This window comes from Leptonychotes weddellii, chromosome X, assembly GCF_054177405.1.
Source record: "Leptonychotes weddellii isolate Sample4059 chromosome X, ASM5417740v2, whole genome shotgun sequence".
Classification (NCBI taxonomy): Eukaryota; Metazoa; Chordata; class Mammalia; order Carnivora; family Phocidae; genus Leptonychotes; species Leptonychotes weddellii.
In genome coordinates, this window is record NC_138385.1 from 69,663,492 (window position 1) to 69,672,984 (window position 9,493).

Below are 9,493 nucleotides of genomic sequence, written 5' to 3' on the forward strand. Positions count from 1 at the left end.
TTCATATAAGCACTCTGGTTTATGCTGAACACCTGCTTTCCTTCCTGGAGGATCTGGAAGTTGGGTGTGCGCCAGGCAGGGGGTGCCTATGTGACCAGCCCCCCAAAACAACCCTGGGCACTCAACCTTTAATAATGAGCTTCTCTGGGTTGTCAGGAGCCATGACGGGGGGAATTAAGCATGTCCTGTGACTCCACTGGTAGAGGACCCTTGGAAGCTCGTGCCTGGTCTCCCGCGGACTTCACCCTGGGTGCCATTTCCCTTTGCCGATTGTGCTCTGTATCTTTTTTATGGCAAGAAATCATAGCTGTATATACAACCGTATGCTGAGACCAAGAGTCCTCCCGGCAAATCATTGAGTCTGCGTGGTTTGGGGGACCTCTGACACATATAGATGCATGAACTTCATCATGAACGTCCAGCTCGCTGATGTCCCTACCTCATCACCATTTGCCTTAAGGTCAAGACGGAAGCACCGTGTAGAAAAGCTTCTGGCTGCAAGTAACCACACTGTCAAATAACAGTGGCTTCAACAAACCGGTGATTTTTCCTCCTCCAAGACTGCTGGTGTTAGTTCGGTAGCTGGATAATGTTGGGCCAGGTTGGAGTGCCTGTGGCTCTGTGGGCTGACCCTGAGGCCTCACGATGGTAGGCCACAGTTCCCACTGAGCATCTGGGTATGGCAGCCTATGCAGCTGGAGGGAAGGGAGCGGCCGGAGCAAGAGCCTCCTTGGCATTCCTGGCAACTTTGACATTTCCTGGTGACTGAGGTCACTGACAAGGGATTTTGGTTCTCTGGCTCTCTGTCAATATCCCAAGCTTTCTCTCCTCACTCGGGACTCCCCTCAAATTGGAACATCACTTTACAGACTCCCAGCTCTGCTGGGCCTTGAATTGGGGCCCTGGGTGCGAGTGGAAGGAGCTAGGGGTGGTCTGGGGTTCCTCTGGGGATGGAGAGAGAATCCCCATCCCCTCCCCCCACCAGCAGGAGCCGCTAGCTCAGCCTTAGGGTCCATGGTTGTTTCTGCACGGGCTTCCTACTGCCCGTCCTCAACTCGTCTGCTCCCTGTTTGTGGGGAAGAGTCTTGGCGGGGAGGCTGGGAGCCTCAGCCTTCCTGAGGAGCCAGGAGAGCCCAGCAGCAGACTAACAGCGTGAAATTCCTGGGGTAGAAGCCAATACTCCCCTCCTCCACTCCCCCACTGTCACTACACTGGCACAAGTCCCCATCACTGCTCACCCTGACTCCTGCAGGGCCTTGTGGCTGGTCTCCCCGCTTCCGCCCCTGCCCCCTCTCCAAGTCTGTTCTCTTCACAGCACCCAGAGGGGTCCTCTTACAACCAAATGGGATCGCGTCCTTCCTCCGCTCAATGGGGCGACTCACCTCTCACTCAGAAAAAGCCCAAGTCCTCACTGTGGCCATGCAGTTCTCCAGGATCGGGCCTGTCCGACCGCATCTCCTACCACACTCTGGTCCAGCCACACCGGCCTCTTCAATGAGCCTTCTGGCACACTTCAGCCTCAGTGCCTTTGCACTGCCTTTCCTCTCTGCCTAGAATCTTCTCTCCCCCACACTGCAGGTCCTTCTCACTTCACTCAGGTCTCTGTTTCAATGTCCCCGTCAGGAACGTCGTCCCTGATCACTGCACCAAAAAGAGCACGTGACCTCCCACTCCTGCGCCTCTACCTCCTGTCCTCCCAACCCTGACCTTTAGCTGACCTGTGACATATTTTTGTCTATTATCTCCCTGCAATAGACTGCAAGCCCCATGAAGGCAGGCATTTCTGTCAGTTGAGGTTACGGCTCTACCCCCAGTGCCTAGAACAGTTCCTGGTGCACGGTGGGTGCTCAATAATGTCTGTCCGATGCATGACTGAGCCAAACACTTACAGGGGGGCCCGTGACGCGGGAGGCATTCAATGACCGGTTGCTAAGTAAAGAAATCGATGCCGGAATGCACAAATGCGGAAGTGAACCCCGGTCCAACTCGGGGGCTAGAGCCGCCCCTCCCTGAGCCCACCCCCAGGAGACCTGGGAGCCAGCCACAGGCACAACCACTGGAACTTTATTTACAAATACAAGGCTGGAGCGGGAGGCGGGAGGGAAGGCGGACACGGCAGGACCTACTTCTGCTCCCGCCTCCAGACGATGACCATGCCACTGGCGTCGCTGGAAGCCAGCAGGCTCTCGTCGCAGTTGAAGCTGACGTCCAGCACAGGGGCGCTGTGGCCCTGCAGCTTGTTGACAGCGGCCTTGGCTGCCCGCTCCACATCGAAGAAGTGCACGCACATGTCCTCGCTGCCGGTCACTGCGTGGGGGAGAGAGACAGAGAGGCGTCGGAAGGTGTTGCCGGACGCGGCAGGGGGGCCCTGGGTGTGGGGAGGTCTGGGAGGGACGGTCCCTGGACCTGGGTCACCTAGCTGTTTTAGTCCCGCGTCCAGAGTGTGAGGTCTCTGAGCTGTTTGGGGGGTGGGGAGGCTGTGTCTCACGTTGGGAGGTTTCTGGACTCTTGGGGGTCTTTGTTCAAAGTGGGAGGCTATTGGGGTGTGAGAGTTCTCGAGGCCCATGAAGTCTGGGCACCAGGGGGCTGCGCTGTCCGAGCCAGATCAGCACCAGCCCCGCTCCCTGCCCCGCCCCAAGCCACCCAGAACCCCCCCTCCCCGACTCTGCGGGACTCACCCACACAGGCCCCCTGGCGGAAGGACATGAGGGGGCAGAAGATGCTGCGCACGGGGTGTGAGCTCTGCTCAATGGGGAAGCTTCTCTTCAGCTGCAGCGTCCCCTCGTTGTCCACCACCCTGAGGGAAGGATGAGAGCGGGTCGGGGTGTCGCCTCAGCTCCAGACGGCAACGAACGGGGGGCGGGCCAGTCTGTGTCCCCACCCCGGCGCCCGAGTTCTTTTCAAGGTTCACAAAGTCTGGTTCTGAGACGACTGCACATACCTAACAAGCACGGGCTGGTACGTGCGTTCATGACAGTTTGGAAGCTACCTGTTGATGGAAATGGGGAGCCTCTGCAGTGTGACTCACTAGTTTCTCTTTCTAGGGGTCTCTAAGAGATCTTGGTGGTAAGACGGGCACAAGGAGGGGAAAGGCCGACCAAACTGGACGTGCCTGCAATGCGGAAAATGACGAGCCATTCAAAAGAACGACTGAGCCAACAGCACTGCAGGGGATGTGGGAGCAGTTCAACAGGCGCCGTCTGGTGAGGAAAGCGAGACGTGGGAAAGGATGGAGAAGGAGCCCGCTTCCGTGAGACAATGACCCTCCCTCCGAAATGTGGGGGTGGGTGCGCACGCCTCGGGTTACAGGGGAGAGAACAAAATGTAGGAAGGAACATACAGAGTTGCTGGCTGAGGTGGCAGGAAGGAGGAGGAAAGAAGGGAGAGGATTGGGGAGGAGATAGCCCCACATTTGGGAGTATGCCTAAATTAAGAATTACACATACGTCTTATGTGCGTGTGTGACTTTTTTTTTTAAAGAGTAGAAAAACAAAATAGTAGAATAGAAAGCATCCTGTCGGGCGGTGGTTTTCAGGCCTGGCTGGACGTCGCTTGGGGAACTTTTCTTTTTTTTAAAGATTTTATTTATTTATTTGACAGAGAGAGACACAGCGAGAGAGGGAACACAAGCAGGGGGAGTGGGAGAGGGAGAAGCAGGCTTCCCGCTGAGCAGGGAGCCCGATGCGGGGCTCGATCCCATGACCCTGGGACCATGACCTGAGCCGAAGGCAGACGCTTAACGACTGAGCCACCCAGGCGCCCCGCTTGGGGAACTTTTCAATATACCAAGGTGCCCAGGCCTGTCGCAGGGCTTCTGAAATCATTGTGAAACCCTTCAGGTCATTCCAGCATGCAGCCCAGACTGAGAACTGCATTTGGGTAACGTGTCATAGGTGAGTGGGGACAGTAAATTCCTCCGCTTAAAAACACCAAAAAAGAAAAAAAAAAAAAAAAGAATGAAGGATAGATGGAAGGAAGGAAGAAAGGAAGGCAGGCAGGAAGGAAGGACCACTGCTCCAAGAGGGCCCTAGTCTATGTCATGCCTCAGGTTGCTCATCTGTAGAATGGGCACGATCACAGCCCCTCCTCACAGTGCTGTTCAGAGGATTAAGTGGAGTGCTCCGTATGAGGTGTTTCCATGGGGCCTGGCAGCAGCCCTTTTTATGTAAGCATCAGCTACTCCTGCCACCACCCCTCCCACTCATACCCGGCACTATCATACGGAGACCCGACTCTCCTGCTCACTCAAATTAACCTGATGGAGGAGACCGGCCCTGAGGCCCTACAGGTTCTCCTCTGACGAGGAGCCAGGGCTGCCACCGCAGTCTGATGGAGGCGGCCCGGGCAGGGAAGACCTACCTGTAGAGTAGCAGCTTGTTGAGGCAAGCATTGATGAGCAGCGAGGGGTCCCGGGCCTCGCGGCTGACCCAGGAGCGGGCGGAGATGCTGGTCACAGGGCTCCCCTCATGCACCACCAGACGCTTGGCTTTGGTCAGTTTCCCTGGAGCGACGGGGGGAGAGGAGGCAAAATAAGGGGGAGGGGGGGCTGTGCGCTGGGACGGTGGCAGCGCCAATACCCAGATGCAGGCCTGGAGCCTGCCTACCTGTGGCCATGTCGAAGAGGAAAGAGAAAATACTGCCACGGTCATCTCCTGCCCAGAGCAGCCGGCCAGGGGCATCGAAGGACAGAGCAAGGACCCGGCCTGTCAGCTTGCTGGAGCCACCCTTCACTTTCTTGCCCGTGGAGATGTTCATGACGTGCACGTTGTGCTTGGCATTCCCCACCTGTGGGTGAGACCGGCACACCATCATCCTGCTCTCAGCCAGTCCCTCCTTGGGTCTGACCATAATGGAGCTGCTGTCAATGGAACTGGCGGGCTCCTACTGGAGTCTAACCCCGGTGTGGGGGGGGGGGGTGGCTGTGGCGGGTAGACTGGGAGGTGACCGAGGCCTGTGATCCTTTAGAGCCAGCCCCTCTTGCCATCTAACCAGGACGGCCAGCACCCCCCGTGACAGGCAAACCACAGGGCCATCCTAGGCTGGTGATGACAGCTGGTCTGCTTCCCGCCTGGTCCCTGCCGGACACTTGACCATACTGGGGCCGGTGCTGCAGCAGGAGGGATCCCAGAGCACAGGCTCACTCAGCCAGTCCCCTCTCTGCCGCTCAGGGCCAGGCCAGATTTTCACTTCTTTCCCCCGCCCTCCGACTCTCCATCCTGGGGCCGGACCACAGTGGGGCTGTGCCACTGGGATGAGCCAAGCCTTCCAAGTCACCCTGCCCACCGACCAGCAGCCCCGGGGTTGGAAGACGGCAGCACTGCTGTTGATGGGACCCAAGGGGTACCAGAGCCTGGACTCTGCCTCCTGACCAGTCCCCCCCTGGAGTCTATCACAGCAAGCCCCCCCCTCCCACCCCACCAAGCACGGCATCCCTGTTCTGACCCGTTTCCCTCTGAGTCTAACCACAGGAGGACCATGGTGAGGGACTAGAGGGGACCCCCTCCCCCACCCCACCCCCACACTGACTCCCTGGGACAGCTCTCCTGGCCCGGCACCCCGCCCTCGGCGAGCGGGCACCCCGGAGCCTGACCACAGTCAGGTTGTTGTTGACCGGCTGGAAGGTGCAGCAGAGCAGTTCGGCGCCATCGGGGTCAGGAATCTCCCGGATGCAGCGGCCGTCCTCAGAGGCCCAGATGCGCATGGTAGCATCGAGCGAGGTGGACACGAGGATGTCGTTGGAGAGGGACCAGGCGAAGTCGGAGACGCCGCGGGTGTGGCCCCGCAGCACGCGGAGCACCGTGGGCGGGGCGGGCACCAGCTGGCAGAGGGAGATGCTGCCGTCGAGAGAGCAGCACGCCAGGCGGTGCCGGTCGTCGTTGGCGAAGCGCACCCTTGGGACTGCAATGCCAAGAAGCCGTTGGTGCGACTCGGCATGCTCACCGGGCGCTTTCATTTATAAAAGGCTCTGCTGTGGGGGCTGGGGGCTGGGACCCACTGCGCCAAGCACAGGGGCCTGCGTCAAGGGCTTTCCTGGCTGAGAACGGGAGTGGGAACCCGAGAAGGCCCTCTGCCCAAAGCTCCCTAAATTGTAGCCAGCGCTTTACGATTACCAAAGTCTTGGCGGTCTGCAAAACCTGCGCTGCCCGCTGCAAGGGGAGTTCTCTGTAGCGAAGGCTCTGAACCCTTCCAAGCAACTCACGACCCCAGAAGCCTCCTGCCAAGCCCTCTTTTGAGCTGCCGAGCCCTTTTACGATAGCCCAAGTACTTGAGATCTTGCAGACCGCTTTACTTTGCTGAGGGCTTGTGGGCTTGGGGAAAGGTTTAGGGATGGCAATTCCTCCTTCGGAGGTGGGCCAGAGACTCTGGGTTCCAGGAAAGAACGCGCTGAGTAGTTGTCACAGTTCAGGCAAATGAGTGGTGAGGGAACCCGCTGACCTGCTGGCTTACCTGCCTCATCCACGTGCTGGTCGAAAACATGGTACATGCCCGCAAAGGCGTAGTTCTCACTCAGTGAAGTATCCCCGGCCATGGCTCTACTTGCTTCTGCCGCTGATGTGGGCACCACACTGCCAGGGGGCCTGGGCCCCAACAGGAGTGGGGGGCAGGTAACGTGAGGTAGGTGCTAGCATTCAGGCCCCACGGCCCCTCTCCCCCTTACAAGCCCCCGGCTCACAGCCACCCCTGTGCGTACCTGTCCTCATAGACAGCACGGTTCATCTGTGCCTGTAGCTGGTAGGAGCCTCGGCTGACGGAACGGCGGTGCCCACGGGCCCCCAGGGCCCGAGGATCGTCCTCAAAGTCCTGCAAACAGAGGGTCAGGGTGGGCACATCTTGAAAACAGTCCTCCAGAACCAGGGGCGCCTGGGCGGCTCAGTTGGTTGGGCGACTGCCTTTGGCTCAGGTCATGATCCTGGGGTCCCGGGATCGGGTCCCACATCGGGCTCCCTGCTCAGCAGGGGGTCTGCTTCTCCCTCTGACCCTCCCCCCTCTCATGCTCTCTCAGTCGGCCAATAATCAATAAATGTTCTGTGGAGAAGGAATGGATACTTTCCCCCTGAAAACCACTCAGCACCGTCTCTTGCTTCATTGCAGTCTCAGCTCAACTGTCACCTCCTCGGAGAGGCCTTTCCTGATCATCCCCATCAGACATAGCTTCCCTCTGTCCCCCACATGAGTCTCATTTTATCCCAAGTCTGCTTTACTTTTCCATCTTAGCACTCCTCACTATAAGCCGTGTTAATTACTAATTTATTTATCTGGTTTCACATGTCTATTGACCTGTTTATCTTGTTTATTGCCTATTTATCAACCTGTTCATCTTGTCTGTTGTCCATTTATTGACCTATCATATATAATCTCTTTTTGCCCTCTGCTTATCCTAAGAGCCTGGCACGGTGCCTTGCACATAGAGGTGCTCGACAAGTCTGCTGAGTGAATGTATATGGAGGCAGGTGGCGTGCATGGTAGGCAGTGTGGGGAGGAGCTCACCTCCATGCGGTCTAGGGTAGTTCGGCTGCTGCGAACGATGCTGTTGCTATAGGCACGGGCACTGCCTGGCTCGGAGAGGGGCCCGTAACGCTGGCCCAGCAGCTGCCCACGCAGCCTCAGGTACTGCCGACGCAGTGCTGGGGGGTGCCCAGCCTTGGCATTCTCCCGCAGCAGCTGGCTGCGCCGTCGAATGTACTGTGTCCGAAACTGTGGAAACGTTGGTGTGCGGTACGCGTTGTACCTATGATGGCGGGAGGCAGGGTGGGCAGCAGGCACAGGATAGAGGGAATCAATCAGCTCAGGGGATGGTGAAAGAGAGTGAGGTGTGTGGCAGTGAGGGGTCAGGATGGCAAGTGATCAGCAGTGGTGATCGGGCTCCCTCTGGTGCTGTGATGAGGGTGAGTCTACAGTAATAAAGGGCATGGCGATGAGGTCACTGTGGGGACAATGGAGGCCGTCTGCAGCTTTGCTGGAGTTGGTATGAGGTGTCAGTGTAGACAACAGTAGGGCTCAGGGTAACATGGTGATGAAGGGCAGTGTGGGGCAATGATGGAAGTCAGTATGGGATGGTGATGGGGTCAGATTGGGGAAGTGATGATGGTAAGAGAAGTCTGCGGAGGGGGGGGGGCAATGGTGGGGAATAGGATGTCACCAGCCTGAGCTCCATCACCCCCTCCCAAAGGCTCTGACAGCACAGCCTCTTTGCGCATGCCCAGATCTGACCGCATTTTCCCAGCATGCTCTTTACGACCCTCTTGCCAGCCCGTCTATGCCGGCAAGCCCCCCACACCCTGCTACTGCGCATGCTCACCTCCAGCATGCCCCCACGCAGCCGCATAAGTCAAGTTCTCCGCCCAGCCTCACTTATCTCCATTGCGCATGCACCACAGTAACTTCCGCTCCCATGGGCTTCGACCCCACGCCTCACCTCGCGTCTACTGCTAAGACCTGCTGCCACACCGCTGCCATTCCCCGGCCTCCTCTTCTGGCGTGTCCCCCCGCGGGAGCCTGCAGGACAAGGGCCTGGAATGTCAGCGTTTCAAGTGAAGGGATTTAATTCCTCCCCTTCCGCCAGGCGATCGTTGCCGTAGACACCGAGTCCCTCGACGCCGGGACGTCGCGAAATACCACCCGGCAGCTAGCATGGTCATCACCCCAGCCCTGCCCTTCCCGGGCAGTTCCCGGAAGACTCACAACAGCGATTCAGATCTGATCCCGCCCCTCCCCGGTCACCATAGCGACGCCCCTCCTCCCGTCTAGCAATCCTTCTGGGCATTCCCCATCCATCTTGTTCCCCCCGCCCTCCGCCTTCCCTTCTCGGGTTCAAGAGCAGGACCCGGATTCAGAGACCACCTCCGGGGCTGCCTCCGGCTCTTGAGGCCCCGGGGCGGCCCTGAGACCAGTGTCGCCCTTTCCTTCTGTCTCTCTGCTCCCTCTTTCAGGCTCCAGGCAAGATGGCCGCCTGCTGCCAGGAAGAGCTGCCAAGCACAGAGCGAATGGATAGGAATCCTTCCCAGGGCGTGGGAGAACCACGCAAGCGCGCTATGGGACAAGCGCGCTTCCGGCACAGGATGGAGGCTCCACCCCTTAAGTTCTACCCACCCCCAGTCCCTAATGGCATTTTTTGTATACACAAGAATAATATCCAAGGGCCAGAGAGACAGGGGCGAGTATGCGAATCACTCACTAAAAATTAGAAATACGACTTTCTTTTGAAACCGTGGAATAAACTGATTCTTAGGAGCACAATCTCGGCCAAGCAAGATTTGAAGCATAGGAGGGGCTCCCATCATCACTGCTGATCACTTGCCATACCATCAAAAATAATCACGGGGCGCCTTGGTGGCTCAGTCGTTAGGCGTCTGCCTTCGGCTCAGGTCGTGATCCCAGGGTTCTGGGGTCGAGCCCCGCATCGGGCTCCCTGCTCGGCGGGAAGCCTGTTTCTCCCTCTCCTGCTCCCCCTGCTTGTGTTCCCTCTCTCGCTGTGTCTCTGTCAAATAAATAA

General features: G+C 58.2%; 1 protein-coding gene across 7 annotated transcripts; it reads right to left on the bottom strand.

Annotated features, from left to right (window-relative positions):
- Positions 1-2,042: 2,042 nt before the first annotated feature.
- WDR13 (WD repeat domain 13) lies at positions 2,043-9,443 on the bottom strand. 7 transcript variants are annotated; one of them, XM_031033610.2, is made up of 10 exons: positions 9,304-9,443; positions 8,417-8,496; positions 7,489-7,729; positions 6,692-6,801; positions 6,448-6,578; positions 5,591-5,898; positions 4,605-4,785; positions 4,360-4,501; positions 2,679-2,797; positions 2,043-2,307 (listed from the first exon to the last, which is right to left on the bottom strand). In XM_031033610.2, exons 1-10 carry the CDS (start codon positions 9,304-9,306, stop codon positions 2,123-2,125), a joined length of 1,500 nt encoding a protein of 499 aa, XP_030889470.1. In that variant the 5' UTR covers positions 9,307-9,443; the 3' UTR covers positions 2,043-2,122. The 7 variants fall into 7 exon arrangements, with proteins under 7 accessions (XP_030889470.1, XP_081665055.1, XP_030889471.1 ...); XM_081808929.1 differs by having other exon boundaries at positions 7,489-8,099; positions 9,304-9,441; XM_031033611.2 differs by lacking the exon at positions 9,304-9,443 and adding an exon at positions 8,839-9,018.
- Positions 9,444-9,493: the final 50 nt, after the last annotated feature.

What these genes read in the sequence shown, in the direction of transcription:
- WDR13 (XM_031033610.2), bottom strand. An exon ending in CCAGCACGTGGATGAGGCAG is followed by an intron (nt 5,899 to 6,447) that starts GTAAGCCAGCAG and finishes TTGGCATTGCAG; the next exon opens with TCCCAAGGGTGCGCTTCGCC. An exon ending in CCTCTTCGACATGGCCACAG is followed by an intron (nt 4,502 to 4,604) that starts GTAGGCAGGCTC and finishes CCGTCGCTCCAG; the next exon opens with GGAAACTGACCAAAGCCAAG.